Here is a 17,804-nt window from a genome sequence, read left to right on the forward strand (position 1 = left end):
TCCACATCCACCCTGTCAGACCCCCCCAATCAATGCTTGAAAGGGAAATTAAGTATTAAGCACGTTGGTTTGGACCTGATATCACAGTAGGCCAGTCTGGGTAAGAACATTAGTGAACTAGTTGGAATTGTACAACAATCCAACAGCTTCACAACCACTTTTACTGATACCAGTTTTTTCTTTCTTATTTCTCCATTTTTGAAACTGAATTCAGCTTCTCAAACTGCCGTGGTGGGAATTGGACTGATGTATGCGTCGATGATTAGTTCAGGCCTCTGGACTAACAGTTCCAGTGACAGAATCACTATACTAACCAGTGGCAGTGAGGTGAATTATTTTTGTGGACAGATGATATGAGAATCTCCTAAACAAGAATCAGAAAGCGGCGAGTGATGTTTAGATTCGGGCAAAAAGGCTGCATCTGTTTGAGGCGTAGCTTTTTTCTGTGCTGCCTAGAGTCCTTCAGTAGGGTATAGGTTCAAGTTAATAAGTGGGAAAGGCATCTTTGCAACTTCTAATCCTGGAGGTACTTCTGGGGGGACCTTTCCAACAATAGTGAATAATGTATACAACTGTCAGCAGAGAAGTTGGGCAAAAAAAGGATTCCCAAAGGCAGGGAAGTATTAACTACGCATAATGCCTGGTTCAGTTCATGGCTGAGATAATCCTCAGCAAATAAGGAAATCTTAAAGAGCAAGTATCAATTCCAAATAAATACCTTTGCAATTAAGGCCTCTTTTATTTCTGTTGGATTTTTATTTTTTACGGAGTTCAGATTCTTTCGTTCTGACGAGTGGTACCTTTTCCCATTGTGCTATGGAGGAGAGAGAATATTTTAAATAATGCAGCTTTGTGTAGTTTGGTTGTGAGTTTTGTGTTCTGAGTGCCTTCATGCTCAAGCAATAGTTTGCACAAATGATGCTGCTGATTAAGTTGTCCTGCTCTGCATTTCTGTGGGGGAGAGTTGCTCAGTAGCAGGTCAGCCAATGCACTGAAGATAACTTCTTACACACAATAAAGGTTCCTTGACCCTTTTGATTTTTTCCTCCCTTTTTCCATCTATAGATTTATTTCTTTATGTGTGTAGGGTCTTTAATAAATGCCACAAGACCTCAGCTTGTATCTGCAGATCACTGGAAGAATATTTCTCTTTTTTACATTGTAAAACAATTATGAATGGCTCTTGGCAGTAATTATACCTCCTTACAGTTAGAGGCTGTGTGGAACTGCCCACTCTTCTGCACCTCTGACTTCCTAACAATCAGTGCTTAATGACGCTGACAGTACTGAGTTTGGACCAGATCAGAGTCACTGACAATGTCAGCTGATCGTGTGTCAACAATGGACTGATGTGTTTTTTTAAAATTCATTCATGGAATGTGGGCGTTGCTGGCTAGGCCAGCATTTATTGCCCATCACTAATTGTCCTTCAGAAGGTGGTGTTGAGCTGTCTTGTTGAACTGCTGCAGTCCCTGTGGTGTAGGTACACCCTCAGTGCTGTTAGGGAGGGAGTTCCAAGATTTTGACCCGGCAACAGTAAAGGAACGGTGATATATTTCCAAGTCAGGTTTGTGAGTGGCTTGGAGGGGAACTTCCAGGTGGTGGTGTTCCCAACGTTTGCTGCCTTTGACCTTCTAGATGTTAACAGTGGTGGGTTTAGAAGGTGCTGCCTAAAGAGCCTTGGTGAGTTCCTGCAGTGCATCTTGTAGATGGTACATGCTGCTGTCATATACGTCGGTGGCAGAGGGAGTGAATACTTGTAGATGGGGTGCTACTCAAGCAGGCTGCTTTGTCCTGGATGGTGCCAAGGTTCTTGAGTGTTGTTGGATCTTCCAGCCAGCAGCAGCCTGACTTTGGAGGCAGCAGTAAGAAGCTTATGAGGTTCCTGTGTCCAGAAACCCATCTCAAGAATCCAGTGCTGGCTGTTAGAAACACTCCATCCCCAGCTTTCATGGTGCTAGTCCATGTGGATGTTCCCCTAACCTGAAGCCAGGTCCATGGGCAGAACTAAAAGACTCCTGAGTGAGGAAATAGGAGATTTTCTTTGTTTTGCACAACGAGTTGTTATGGTCTGGAATATGTTGGTGGAAAGGGTGGAGGAAGCCGAATCAATAATAACTTTCAGAAGGGAATTGGATAAATATTTGAAAAGGAGAAACTTGCAGGGGTACAGAGAAAGGGCAGTGGAGTGAAACTAATTGGATAGCTCTTTGAAAGAGTTGGCACAGGCACGACGGGCCAAATGGCCTGCTTCTATACCGTATGGTTCTATGATTTTCTGGTACCAGCCTACAAACTTCTAGATGTCCTCAATTCCATTATATAACTTGCTATGGTAGGTAATGAACTCGTGCTCTCTGGGTTGCTAGTCTAGAACCGTAATAACAATATAACGGTACCTTTTGTCTGTGTCTGCCATTGCCGCATACAGATAGTAACATGAACTATTTAATTGCTTGACAATTAGATGCACAACCAATGCACAGTAGAACACTACTAATGTCTAAACCACTATGCTACACAGATCAGTGATCCAGAGAGATCACCTCCTGTTGACCAAGCAGGTACTTTCTATTTTGTGCGGCTATTTTTTAATTAAAGCAAGCACAGCATAATATTTCATCTGATGCTCTATCAATAAATGACATCCAAGCTGACAGGCACAGTAACAGTTATTGTGAATAAATAAACTCTGGTAATCACCACCAGTCTGAAACTCTGTCTTGTCCTAGATGGTTCGTATTAACTGTGTTCTATTGACCTCAGATTCCCATATACTCGGAGTTAAGGAGAGAAAGCCTTGCCTTTATGTAATGTTGTTCTCAATCACAGGATGTCCCAATTGAAGCACTTTTGAAGTGCAGCCACTGTTGTAATGTGGGAAATGTGGCAGCCAATTTGCACACAGCAGAGCCCCACCAATAGCAATGAGACAATGAGCAGATCATGTGTTTGTAGGAAATGGTTTTAGGATAAGTATTAGCCAGGGTACTGAGAAAATGCTCCAGCGCTCCTCTGAACTATGCCTTTGGATCTTTTTCTAGCAGACGAAGGGTTGTGATCTGGAACTCCCCTCCCGCAAAAGGCTGAAGATGCTGGGACAATTGGAGTTAAGTAATAGATTTTTGTTAGATAAGGGCATCAAGGCATATGGAGCAAAGGTGGTAATGCAGTTGAGGTGAAGATCCGCCATGATCTAATTTAATGGTGGGTGCTGCCTTGAGTGGCTGAATAGCCTACTCCTGTTCCTATGTTCCTCGACCTGCCTGAGAGGGCAGGTGGGGACTTGGTTTAGCATCTCATCCAAAAGACTGGATATATCTTATCCATGAAATGTATATTCTAAACCTGTGTTAGAGCTTTTCTTTAAGAACTAACCTGAGATTCTCTGTGGGAATCGTTACACTTAGTAGTTTTGCATCTTCAGCTAGCCATTGCAGCGTGGCTCCGACCTGTCCACAGTCTAAACCTTTTATCACTGTTAATCTTGGAGATAATAAACTTTTTGTTTAAAGCAATTACTTAATCCTGGTGATCTCCTGCATTAAGTAGGACTATTATTGAGTTGGTAATAAATCAGAGCTTAGCCAGGTGGGTGATTATTTTGAACTGCAATCACTCTTCAGGACCATAGCGATACCTTTGCAATTTTAAGTACTGTAATTACACAAACAGCATGTTAACAACAAGCAGTTAGTATGCAGGACTGTAAGATGCTCCAGGAATTTTGCTCATTTTCATTTTTTACTGCGAGTTCTCCCTGAGCAGGATGATGCATAGAGGTTATTAGCAAGCACAGGAAACACATCTGCTGGATGTAGATAATTTCCCTATCTGAGTAGAATCTGCTTTTTTTTAAGGAATAGATAGTGCGCTCACCAATTGCCTTACACGTGCTGTGCTTCCCAGTTGTATTACTTTTTAAAGAGGCCTCAGCAACATCCCAGGCGATGTTTGTATCCTTCTGTTTGCCATCTGGGGATACTGATGCTTTGCAGCGGGCTTGTTCTGCAGTTTGCTAATCGCCTCTTCCAAAGATGATGGTCCCTTATGGTTTCATGCATATCTGCAGCTCCTGAGTGGCTCATTATTGGCAGTGAGGGTGGATAGGCTATTAGACCATGAGGGTATTACCACTGACCCTAGTCCTGTGTGTACTTGATGTCTTTAGGTACATATACATACACATGTGTGCATCCAGACTCCTACCGGTACAGACCACTGGATAGCATCAAGGAGCAGGAATAAAACCAGAAAATGCTGGAAAAATTCTGCATCTGTAGAGAGAGAAACAGAGTTAACATTTCAAGTCTAATTATGACTCTCCTTCAGAAGATGCAAACAGTTCCGAACAAGAGCCATGTTGGACTCGAGACGTTAACTTCTGTTTCTCTCTCCACAGATGCAGCCAGACCTGCTGAGTTTTTCCAGCATTTTCTATTTCGTTTCAGATCTCCATCCACAGTATTATCGAGGAGCAGGAATCTTGGAGGGCTATCCCACCCCCCATTTAAACCTAATGTAGCACTGTAATCTTCAGCTGAGTTTAGATCTGCTAATGTATCACAGACCAGAGATCGCACATGGATGTCTCAGTTGACATCACATGGTGCATTTATCTGCTATCTATTATGCAGGGAATTCTGCAATGTTTTTAATGGCATTGTCTGACTCATGGTCCCACTTGGGAGTGTAAGGGGGTAAGGGAAAATGTAATTGTCGAGGGTTTCTGGTTTGGGCGTGATCGGTGATCCAGGCACAAATTGTGCCCAAAATAATGCCTGTTTTGAACCTTTTTTTTCCCCTCCAGTTTTTCCAGCTCAAACTCATTTTGCTTATTGCCAAACATGAAATCTGTCACAAACCAGGACAATTGAGCAACAACATAATTTTTACTTTTTTTAATGTTGCTTTAAAGATATTCCTTGATACATTTAAAAGTGGCAACCTGGTGCAGTTCGATTCATGCAGCTCAAAGATTTATCACAAAGAAAAATAAGTATTTTTAATCAGTAAAAATCTACCAGCTGCAAGTAACCCAATTTTAAATTACTTGTAAAAAAAAATACACAGAACCACTTGCTGGTCGTATTCAGTCAGTTACAGTGAGATATTTTGTTTTGGATTTCCAGCATCCACAGGTTTTGTTTTTATCACAATGAGATATTTAGCATTTTTATAAAATATTTGCATTCAAAAGCATTTAAAATATGCCTACGTCATTCCTGCACCCAAAAGAACCAGCCTAATTTTCGGAGCCTCTTCGAAGGCCTGCAAACAAGTTGAACTAGTGGAAACTCTTGATGATGACGAATTCAAATGGGGAGCAGTTTTGGGGACAGGGCTGGCCATGAAACAAAGCACAAAAGGTGACAGAAACTTGGATTGGCATTGAACATAACGTGGGTTTAAAAATCTGCCATCTTTTCCATGGGCTAACCTGATTTTGGTGGAAAGCGCAAGTTGAGTGCAAAGTCCACTGAACTTGAGTTAAGTAGCTTGTCCTGTTGCCTTCAACTGGAGAAGAAAATTACAATGTGCACAACATGACTCCAGCAGACTAATGAGTACAACAATTTGTAATTATATCGCATCCTGTCCCAATGTGTTCAGTAGAGGAATCATCAGACAGACATGGATTCCAAGCCCAAAGGTTGAGATATTAGGAAGGGTGGCCAAAGGTTTGGTCATAGAGATTGATTTTAAGGAGAGCCTTGACAGAAGGTGGTGTGCTGCACTAGGTGCATTGACCCTTCACCTGGATTTCTCAATTTAAAAGAAAACGCTCATCAAAAAGAGTGAGGAGAATGCCAAAAATAAAAGAAAAACACTGCCAGGCTTTGTCCTGTACTTTCAGCCTCACTACGGATCAACTCTGTTAATTCTGTGAAAGCCTTCTTTCCCGGTGTGAGCATGCCTTCCTTTGGGGCTTTGCTGTGGCTTTGATCAGTGGTACGTTCTTTCTTCTTCCCTTTTCAAAGGTTTACAAGATGCCGACAGAATAGAAATGTTGCAAGACATCCGTACCATTACAGGTAAAGTATAAGAATCTTATGGCTTAACCTTGGAAAGGGGAGGCGGGGGTGGGAAAGTCACCAAGGTGGAGAGGAGGATGGTCATCTGCTCGAAAAGAACTTATAGTCGTTGCTCCCTGACCCACTATAATGACTTCAGTGGTCTGTAAAATTATTTTAGCCCTTTCTACCTTACTCAAAATCCCATCCCATGTGTGAATCTGGGGAACTACCTAACACTGGGTCAAACTTTGCCTTTAACTAGGTTGAAATTGTAATGTCTTCTCTGACTGTCTTAGTTAGGTTAGAAGGACCATACTCAAAGCCTTCAATATACTCAATTTTTAGATTTGACCTCATAGATTTAAACTTATAACTAAAGAATAAGGGGTAATACAATGATCTAACATTCCCAGCAGGGAAGAGAATCAAGACTAATAGTATTGTAGCTCTAAACCTAACCCATGCTCCTTATGAATGTGAGTCACCTCTGAGAGCACAGGATTACTCCTGTGAAATACAGACCAGATAAAATTTGATACTATCGCTTGTACAGTGCACACAAGTCAAAAGCTATTGACTCCAAGTTGGTAATATTATGTATATACAATAGGTAAAAGCTAACTTTCCTCTCAGACCTGTGTATCCCCATACATCGGTGCATTACAAAAGTCTGTTGCAGCAATTATTCCTGAAGTAGTTCATTAGCACTGACTGCAGCCTTTCTTTTGGGGAAAAAAATAACCAGTTTACAGTGGGGTGGGTGGCTACCTTCCCCAGTAGCCGGCCTGGACCAGGCAGCCCTGGCAGTCTTCACCTGCTCGACCGGAGGCAATGGCAGGATTTTGCCTTCTTCTGATTTCAGCATCTACTGAAACCTGGCAAGGCCACACCTATTATCCACCCCAGCTTTCCCTGAGAAGATCATAATGGACCTTGCTAAAAAAAAAAGAAACCCACACCTTTAGTTTAATTTTTAATTAATCAATGACAGCTGTGGCTCAGTGGGTAGCACTGACCTCATGAGGTTCTGGGTTTAAGTCTCATTCCAGGGCTGGAGCACAAATAAGGGCTGACACTCAAGTCCCGTACTGTTGCAGGTACCGCCTTTTAGACCGAGGCCCTGCCTGCCTGCTCAGGTAACATTATTTTGAAGGAGAGCAGGGGAGTTATCCCCTGTGTCCTGGCCAATGTTTATCCCTCAGTCAACATCACAATTAAACAGATTATCTGTCCATTATCACATGGTTGTTTGTGGGAGCTTGCTGTGCGCAATATTGGCTGCCGTGCTTCCTACATTACAACAGTGATTGCACTTGGGAAAAAAAAGGACTTCATTGGCTGTAAAGCGTTTTGAGATGTCCAGTGGTCATGAAAAGTGCTATATAAATGGAAGTCTTTTTAAAATCGATTTTAAAAGTCATGTCCTAATTAGAGAGCAGTGGCAAATGCCCTATCTGAATTTCAGCTCCTGCTTTGAGCCTAGCCCAGTTGGCGCAGCACCTCATCCCCTTTGTAAAATGGCTGCCTAGCCGCACCTAGTCCTCTGGTTATTGAGCCTCTGACTTACTTAACCAGCAGCTAAAATGCGCAAAGTTAAATGCAGAGAACTCAGACAAAGAGCCCTTCTTCCATCACCAAAGGACTCAAAAAAAAAAATGACAAAGCTCCTCCTTGCAAACCTATATTCTGTTATAAACATTGAAGAGAAAAGCTTCAATGAATCTCCCACACCCAGGTTGACATATGTCACAACATGTGGCATTTTTACAGATGTTTCAAATACTATAGTAATAGATTTGTACAATTTGCCCATTGAGAATGATTTGTTTGTGCCTGTTAATTATTAGCCTGATGAGCTTGTCATTACATTAACTACATTTCATTAAAAAGGTTTAAGTGGAGGATGATGGTCCATACAATTATAACATTCCGTAGTTGACCAGTTCTAATTAATGTGGTTTGAGGAGCATTAAGAAACCCTGGGTAGCTAGCTTACAGTTTATTTTGTGGAAGTGAAATTATTTGTTATTTTTAAGTAGAGCAAATTTTGAGAGGTGTTTCTGTCGAAAGGGAAATGTAAGCAAATAGCTTAGCACCAAAATTCAGCTGCCTCACTGCTGTGTTGGTCCAGCAGGCAGTGCTGATTTCATTTGGTGACATGATTTTGACATGGTGTGCGCTCTTCAGGATGGAACAAGTTATCACTGTGGGCACTCTTCCATTCCAGGCACTCAGTATTGGCAGTTGAGGGAAAATTCAGAAGGGGTGTATAACCGCCATTCAGCACAATCTGGTCAGCTTCCACTTGGCAGAGTTGGGTTAAAATTACCCCCTATGTAGATTTCATCCCCTGAGGGAACATTCTGTAAAAATATTTCTTCATCCTCAAAACATATTCAAGCAAAACCGTACCATATCGATCCACCGGTGTAACGTGGATCTGGCCAATTATAACCCTCTAGGGTGGAGTAGATAGAAATGTTCAAAATCATGAAGGATTGAGTAAATAAAGAGAAACAGTTTCCGCTGGCAGCAAGGTCGGTAAACAGAGGACAGAGATTTAAGGTAATTAGCAAAAGAGCCAGAGGCTAGATGAGGAGAATTATTAGGATCTGGAATGCACTGCTTGCAAGGTAGTGGAAGCAGATTCAGCAGTAGCTTTCAGAAGGGAACTGGATGAACACTTGAAGGGGAGAAAATTATGGGGCTATGGTGAAACAGTAGGGGAGTGGGACTAATTGAATCACACTTTGAAAGAGCTGGCACAGATATGATGGCCAGAATGGCCTTCTTCTGTGTCTGTAAGACACTGATTTTAAGTAACATTTCCCCAGTCCTGCAAATTCATAAACTATTGAATCACATTTAGTGTTAGATCATCCCTGTTTGGGTTTATCCCTTACAACTGCCAATTCCATTCTTCAACCTCTTTCTCAAAGGTGCTAATTGGCATTTTAGCTGTTTTTGCTCAGAGTTGGATACTGTCTTAGGGGAAATACATTCCTAATCTGTTATTTTAAGTGGGATTATGTTTCTGTTAAAATATTGGACAGATGAATGTCATATGAAATTGCTGAACATGCCTCCATTAATACCATCCAGCAGACATTTCTAAGCTCATCACCATGCTAGAACTCTGGTATACTGTACTGGGGGAGTGGGAGGTTGGGGGGGTGGTGGTCATCTATGCTTTTATTTCCTCCACTTCATTGTCTCTTTCCATCCGCTGAACCAAGGCACATACTGAGAGGGGTGATGAAGGGGCGGGGGTGCCAGAGGTGGGGTGAGTTATGATATTGCCAATCACCCTGGCACCCCCAACAGCTGCAGCCTCCATTCCTTTATTTTTTAAAGTTGCTGCAAGTGTAAATACATCTATCATATAAACTGCTCCTTTGAGTATTTTATGCCAAGGGCATTAATGCTAATGATTCACAAACATATAATAAGAAACTAGATGTGCGCCTCCACCTTCCTAAAGAATAGTCAAATATTTACATAAGGAGGTGTCTGTGGCAGAGTCCCGAGTGGTTTGAAGAGTATTATTCTGACTGCTGGTTTGGTTGGAACTTTCCACTCAGAATAAAAGATGTAAAAAGATTTTCTTTTACTAGAGCAAATTCGCTTCCTTGGCACATCACCCAGTAAGGTTCAGTGGGATAGATACTGTCACCATTAGAATGAAATCGCAGTTTCCATTTTTTTGTTTTGCTGAACAGCTTAGTTAGCAACATTGAATGTCAAGAAGCAGAGTGGATAGTGGATATTTCTTCAGATGCTGCTGATGTTCTCACCTCCTTAGCATTAAGTGGTAATCTCCCACCAGCCACATGGCAGTTTCTGCTTGACATCCACAGGGCCCTGATTTATATAAACCAAGGACGTGTGCTAGTACTCGGAAGTTGCTTCCAATTTTCTGGAGGCTGCAACAGATTTCCTCTTTCCAGCTAACTGCTTCAGAATGCAAATGACCTGGACGTGGGACCCTTTTTGCAATCTTCAGTTACAAATGGGTGGAGTGTGTGCCATGCATGAATGAAGGGTTAGAGTGTCAAAGGTCTGTGTTAACATTTCACTGAAAAATAAAGCAGAGCCCCTGGTGGCTTGGAAGAGCTTGTGATGCAGGCTGTCCTTTGTTTAGATCCCGCCAAATAGGATGAAATTTTCCATTGCCTGTTGGATGCAAGGGTCCTATGGGATTGGGGAGGGTATTTGTGTTAGGGTATCTGAGTTTGGATAGTCTCGTACTCTAGTACTAGAGATACAAATTGTACTAAACTACTTGTAACTCAGCTTCCCTTGGCACTCAGACTCGGTAAGTGTGTGAGAAGTGAAAGAATGCATACCTTTTCCGGGAGGAATACTATTCTGAGATTGAGATTGAGGCATACAAACAAAAACCTACATCTGTGTAGCACCTTTCATGATCTTGGGATGTCCCAAACTGCTTTACAACGCTATTTACATATAGGTACTTTAATTTTTTAAATGTTGTGACTGTTGGAATACAGGAAATGCAACAACCAATTTGCACACAGCAAGGTCCCACAAACAGCAATGTGATAATGATCAGGTAGCCATGACCAGATCGCCATGTTGGTTCAGGGAAAATGTTGGCCAGAACACCAGGAAAAGCTCCACTGCTTTTCTTTGAATAGTGCCATGGGGTTTTATTTTTCATGTCTGACTGAGGGGTCAGATGGGCCTCTGTTTCACGTCTCATCTGAAGACGGAGGAGGCACCTCCATAGCACACCCTCAGTACTGCACTGAAGCAACAGCCTTGGTCATGTGGTCAACTCTCTGGAGTGGGACTTGAACCCGTGACATTCCAACTCAGAGGTGAGAATACTACCACTGATCCAAAGCTGACAAACAGATACAAGGGAGTATTACTCTACATTTATCCATAATGTACCTGATCTGGGAGTGCTTTAACACCGAGATAGGTGATGGGTCTGATTCTCATTCTTGTTTTCAATTCCCTTCGTGGCCTTGTCCCTCACTATCTCTTCAACCCTATCATCCACTTAGATCTCTGCGCTCTTCCAATTCTGACCTCTTGCGCATCTCTGATATTGATCACTCTACTAGCCTTCAGCTGCCAGGATCTTAGGCTCTGGAATTCCCTCCCTAAACCTCTTTGCCTCTATACTTCCGCAATTCCTTGGAGCATTCCTTAAAACCAACCTCCTATTCAAGGTTGGCCTTACAAATGTATGAGTTAGGAGCAGGAGTAGGCCACTTGGCCCTTCGAGCCTACTCCGCCTTTCAATAAGATCATGGCTGATCTGGTTGTGACCTCAACTCCACATTCCCACCTACCCCCCCCCCGATAACCGTACACACCCTTGTTTATCAAGAATCTGTCTAGCTCTGTCTTAAAAATATTCAAAAACTCTGCTTCCCCTGTCTTTTGAGGAAGCCTTCCAAAGACTCACGACCCTCGGAAAGAAAACATTTCTCCTCATCTCTGCCTTAAATGAGCAGCCCCTTATTTCTAAACATTGGTCCCCAACCTAATATCTCTTTTTGTGGCTTGGTGCCACATTTTGTTTTACAACTCTCCTGTGAAGCACTTTGTGATGTTTTACCACACAAAAAGGTGCTATATAATTGTAAGAGATTGTTGTTTTAAAAGCTGAGAAAAACGTTCAATTTTTAGCACTGGCAATCTTTTTTAGCATGTGAAATACAAACATCCCCAATATTAGTAGAGTAAGAGGTGACTTGATTGAAACATCTAAGTTGCTAAGGGATATTGACAGGGTGGATGTGGAGAGGATGTTTCCTCTTGTGGGAGAATCTCGAACTAGCGGTCAATGTTTAAAAATAAGGGGTCACCCATTTAAAGCAGAGATGAGGCAAAATTTTTTCACTCAGAGGATCGTGAGTCTTTGGAACTCTCTTCCTGAAAAGTGATGGAAGCAGAGTCTTTGAATATTTTTAAGGCAGAGGTGGATAGATTCTTAGTGAGCAAGTGGGTGATAGGTTATCGGAGGTAGGTGGGATGCAGATTTGAGGTTACTATCCGTTTCACCCATGATCTTAGTAAATGGCGGAACAGGCTCGAGGGGCTGAAGGGCCTACTCCTGCTCTGTGTTTGCGTGCTCGTGTGTAAAATTCATCCAAAATCCAGTTCATTAAAGAAAGGTTGAAATTTCTGTGATTAATTATTCTTACTGGGGAAATGAAGTAGTTTCATTTGTAGCACCTTTTAATCAGCAAATCAGAGAATCTATCATCAACAAACTATTGTCCCTGCCGTTGCATTCTGATAGCCGGTTACAGGAACAGCCATGGTCTGTATAAGTACCTTGATGTTTTGTCATTGAAACTGACCTGGCGCATGCAACCAGTTCATGTATTGTTAGGACAAATGCCAGTTTATTCTTCAGGAATTTCCTGAATGAGTCTCATTTCCTCTATTCCTCAATTGAGCCAGAAAAGCTTTTTAATTACACCAAGAGGCAGCCCTGTAGGATATTATTATTGTCTGGCTACTTCCTGACAAGGTTGAAGTATAGGACACTAGCAAATGGTGTGTTTATTGTAGAAACGCTAGTGGCGGAGTGGGGAGAGATATACTGATCTTATCCACATATTGTGATATACGTGCTAGCCCTCATTGAGAAGAGGGAATGAAAAGCAGCAAGGCACTGCTCGACTAATTACAAATGCACACTTGTCACCTTTTAAAACAGAAAGAATCCAGGCTGCTGATGCGTGCAACATCAAAGGTCACTTTTTTTCAAAAGTTTTGCGGGGTCACAAGCTCACAGCCACTGTAGCTGCTCTTAAGGCAGCTCTTCCTGACTGCCAGTGCATCGCATTCCATTTGCAAATGCCATGAGGGATTTGCCCTGGTAAATCAGGTAAATGTAACCCTTGAACCCATGAGAGTGCTTTACTTTTGTTCATCTTTATGAGCCAGAACAATGTAGCTGTCTGGGTGATGAACTAAGCTTGTTCTGTCAACCACACCACCCCCCCCCCCCCAACCCCCGCCCCGATTGCAGGACCTGCTAACCCACTGTGGACAGCCTGTGCTGCCTTGTGTTTTAAAGAGACCACTAAGGGGATCCCTATTGTCAGGGATTCTCTTTATTTTTTTGCTGCTTTAACCGTTCCCACAAAGGGGCTGTATTTAAATATGGAATAAAATTAAAATGGAATTGATAGCACATTTATGTTTCTCCCACTTTGGGATGATTTAAAGCAAACACCGAAGAAATAAGTTGGAAGAGGTTTATGCAGGATCCAATTGTGTTTCATTTTTCATAGATCTGAATCTGTTTGGCCACTAAGAGTGTTTAAGATTCTATGTTAACGGAACTCCTAAAAAGTAGAATGTTTACTATAGTCTGTCACCTCATTTTGTTGGATCAACCCTAAAAAGCGAAATGTTTACTATAGATTCTGTCACCTTTCCTTGTAGGGTCAATCCTAAAATGAAGAATGTTTGCTATGAGGTCTATAACTCCTACTTGAAGGGTCAACCCTAAAATGAGGAATGTTTGCTGTCGGATTTGTAATGGCTAACACTCGGATTAATCCAAAAAATGAAGGATATTTGCAAGAAGGTTTGCAGTGTCTACATTTAAACAAAGTTTTAGAATGAGAAATAATTTTTTGGGCTCTTTAATCCCTAACTCTAGCATCGGTTCAAAAGTCTTTGGTGTTTGATGCAGTTAAACCGAGTAGGTTTGGAATTTGCAGGGTTTGTGCTAAAGGACCTGTCATGCTGAGCAGAACTGGTGATGTGACAACTTTAACATAGGATTACAGAGGATATACAGCACAAAAACAGGCCATTCAGCCCAACCAGTCCATCCTGGCATTTGAGCTCCACTCCAGCTTCCTCCCACCATTCCTCATCTAAATCTATCATCGTAACCCTCTATTCCCTTCTCCCTCAAATGCTTGTCTAGTTTCCCCTTGAATACATATTTACTATTCGCTTCAACCACCCCCAGTGCTCTCACCACTCTTTGGGTGAAAAAATTTCTTCTGAATTCCCAATTGGATTTCTTGGTGGTTATCTTATATCCATGGCCTCTAGTTATGCTCTTCCCCACAAGAGACAGCATGGTCTCTGTAGCCACTCTATCAAAAACTTTCACAACTTTAAAGATGTCTATTAGGCCACCTCAGACTTCCTTTCTTCAAGAGAGAAGAGACTTGGCGTTCGATCTTTTCCTGATAGATATACCTATGCATTTCTAGTATCATCCTTGTAAACCTTTCTGCTCCCTCTCCAGAGCCTCTACACCCTTTTTATAATATAGTGACCAGAAATACACACCCTCACTTCTCACGACCCCCACCCCCAGCAGCACTGAGCCTCTCTCAGCGCGTGTTTCACGCTGACTGCTAGTTAATTGGCTAGCCAGCGTGAATTTGCATGCAGGGTCTGAAATCGCACTTAAGTACTCTTTAAGTGTGATCTAACAAAGGTTTGATAGAGGTTAGACATAACTTCCCTACTTCAAAATTCTATCTCTCTAGAAATAAAGCCAATTCCTTGGTGGGCTTTTTTTCAATGGCCTTGCTAACCTGTGGCATAGCTTTTAGTGATTGGTGTATTTGTATTCTGAGATCCTTATGTTACTCTACCTTCGTGTGCACTTTCCAAGTAATGTGACCTCCTTATTCTTTTGCTTTTGGTGACTGTTTAGATTGCAACACAAGGGAGTGAGCTCAGCTCGTAATTTTGCACTCGGCAGGCATGCTTGATCAGCGAGCCCGGAAGCAGCCACGATTTCCACGTCCAGCCTCGATTGGACCCCACGCGCGATTTCATGAAAAGTGCGCTGAGAGCGGCTCAGCATTGCCGGGGGTGGGTGGGGGGAGGTGGCGGGCAGGCATTTCCAACAAGCTCCTTGAAAGCCAACAACTGCTGTGGAGCTGCCTCAGGGAGATCCAGTATTGTTCCAATGAAATTTTGCACAGCAGAATTCATAACACCTCAACCCTTCAACATCTTTTATTTTATTTCATCCTGGACGTTCTGTCCCACCCTGGATTGAGTATGAAATGAAAACGTGAAGGCCCCTTGGCCCGATCACCAACTGTAAAAGCGCACGAGTCACAATTTTAATCTCTAATAATTGCCTTCTTAATGGGCTAAATTGCCCACTTAAATTGTCGGCCGGCCAGCTTCTGACTCCAATGCGCGCCCGCTGACCGTAATGTTGCCTGTAAGTGTGAAGACGTTGGGACCCGCACCGCTCATTCAACGTAAAATCCCAGCCCACGTGTGTCTGCCATTGCTAAAACTGGCCCCTGACAGCAGCATGAGGAGCTTTTTAGCAACAACAATGTGGGGAATTGGTGCTCAGGTGCGATTCTCCCATGATAGGAGCAGGAGAAGTACCAAATGTAAAAGCAATTTCAAAGCGCTTGCCTTGGTCTCGCCCCCAGGTTATCTGAAAGCTGTGGTTCTCTCATCTTCACCATGCCCCCAGCCTGTTTTCAGACCAAATGTCAAGTGCAGGAATTTTCTCGCATTCAGCGTTGGCCTGAGTTTGGGAATTTGGAGATTTTATTTGCATCAGGCTGGTGTAGACATAACATGACATATATTTACAGGGAAACTCTGCCTGCTGCTGGCCAATGTTCATCCCTCAACCAACATCGCCGAAAGAGATTATCAGGTCATTATTATCGCTTTGCTATTTGGGAGACCTTGTTGCCTATTTCCTACATTACACCAGTGACTACAATTCAAAAGTACTTCATCGGTTGTAAAGTGCTTTGGGACATCCTGAGGTCATGAAAGGTGCTTTATAAATGCAAGTCTTTCTTCTTATTTCTATATGCCTTAGTAACAGTTATCACTGCACTAAAGAAAGTTTCTTCTCTGGCTTATTTTATAATGGAGCCATCTAATTCAGTGTCTATGAGACCAAGTCCTTGAGACTGCTCCCAGGCCACATCCATGACACACTACCTCCAGGAGTAGGGGTCCATATTTAGCAGTAAGAATGCCAGGGACCAATTCACAGATGCCAGTCCCCTGCAAACTAAATGAAAGCCCCACTAGAAGTGAATTATCTGAAGGGCCGTGAGAGGTTTCTGACAGCTGTGTAGGAAAATAGGAAGGAACATAAGAGCAAGTGTAGGTCATTCAGCCCCTCAAACCTGTACTGCCATTCAGTTAGTTCATGGCTGATCTGTATTTTAGCACCTTCCTCGGTCTCATATCCTTCAATACCCTCGCCTAACAAAAATCTGACAATCTCATGTTTTGAATTTTTCAATTGACTTAGCTTCAGCAGTTTTTGGTGGATGGATTTCCAGGGTTCACACTATCCTTTGTATCAAGAGGAGCTTCCTGGCATCACCCCCTCAATGGTCCAGTTGTAATTTTAAGGCTATTCCTCCTTGTTCTGAACTCCTGCACCAGAGGAAATAGTTTCTTTCTTTCTACCCTATCAAATCCTTTAATCATTCTTATCACCTCAATTATATCACAACATTGAGTGCACCTTCTCCATACCTAGTGAACTTTACCAGCGAGTACATGCTGTTCCTGAGCTGCCACCAATAATTACTCAGAAAACAACATTTTTGACAAGAGCAAACTTAAATCAAAGCAACTTGTTCTGAATATTGGTGACTTTATTGAGAACATTTTATAACAAGTCTCAAATACCTGTAATAAAAGCAAAATATTGTGGATGCTGGAAATCTGAAATAAAAATTGTGACTATACAACATTGATATTCATTATACCATATGGCATTCTGAACGCAAGAGACATGAGACATGTCCTCACAATTTAACCATTTTAGCCCCTATAATAAGATACTATATTAAGTCTGTCTTTCCTCTCTATGCACCTCCAACAACTATGATTGGTTCCATTGGCTAAAGTGAAATTGTGGTCACGCAATGAAGCTGATGATTCAACTTGTGCCTTGATGAGAAAAATGGTAGGCAGTAAATCGGTAGAGTCAGAGAAACTGGTTTCGGCATTGTTCATTCTCACTTTATCTTACATGCCCACAAAGGTGGTTTCACTCTAGACAGAAGTCATCAGTACCAGCCAGAGTAAATGGACTGGCCAGTTCTTTGGATTGTATTTCACTAGGCTGTACAGATGTGGTGTTGTGTCACAGTTCACTCAGGTAAACCAAGTTACTGTGGCAATATGCCACTTTTTGCATGTTGTAGATTGGAGCTGTGGATAGTGATGATAAAGGCTCCAACTTTCTTTCCACCACATGGCTGGCCAGTAATCTCCTCTGGCTGCCTGCATGTTTTGGAAGGATTTGCAGGTTGATAATCAACTTGTTTGGCTAGGTTATGGAGACATCCTCCTTGGCCGTGAAGTCCTGGGGTGGGACTTGAACCTAGAGCTTTTAGCTAAGAGCCAGGAACACTAACCATTGCACCATGAGGCCCTCCTTGTAGAGATGTAGCATTGGCAACATTTGGATGCTCCATGATAAACACAAATATGGCCTTTGAATAATTGTGCGCACGGATATCTTTCCTCTCTGCAGCTGCTCCAGTATTACGCACACTGCTCCAAACTCACCTCACAGCGCAAAGGAGCTGAACTTTTCCAAACCAGGGGAGACAAAAGATCTCATACAAGGCTCTAGGAAACGAATGCAAGTAAGCCTGTAGCCTGGGCAATTGAAGCTTAGGTAGTCCCATCTCTAAACCACCAATTGAAATAATTAAACCTTTGGGGAATCCAACATAGCCCACTGGTCGGTCCATTTTTCAATTGCTCAGTGAGTGTTGTAAGATGTATTGAAGTTATTTTCCTTATAAT

At 42.4% G+C, this 17,804-nt stretch overlaps 1 protein-coding gene across 9 annotated transcripts in view; it reads left to right on the top strand.

Moving 5' to 3' along the window:
* The window catches only part of gli2a (GLI family zinc finger 2a), a 357,210-nt gene that overhangs the window by 211,676 nt on the left and 127,730 nt on the right, over window positions 1-17,804 (top strand). Inside the window, exon 2 of one of the 9 annotated variants that reach the window (XM_041200508.1) lies at window positions 3,045-3,109. The exons of 7 other annotated variants lie outside the window; for them this stretch is intronic. Coding sequence is in view for 1 of the 2 variants with exons in the window: in XM_041200507.1 (XP_041056441.1) it covers window positions 6,008-6,035 (28 nt within the window). In the remaining variant the exon portion in view is untranslated. Of the gene's footprint in view, window positions 1-3,044; window positions 3,110-6,007; window positions 6,036-17,804 lie in introns of those variants that run through there. One more of the 9 variants, XM_041200507.1, reaches the window with a different exon arrangement.

The sequence above is a fragment of the Carcharodon carcharias genome, chromosome 12 (assembly GCF_017639515.1).
Source record: "Carcharodon carcharias isolate sCarCar2 chromosome 12, sCarCar2.pri, whole genome shotgun sequence".
In the NCBI taxonomy this organism is placed as follows: domain Eukaryota; kingdom Metazoa; phylum Chordata; class Chondrichthyes; order Lamniformes; family Lamnidae; genus Carcharodon; species Carcharodon carcharias.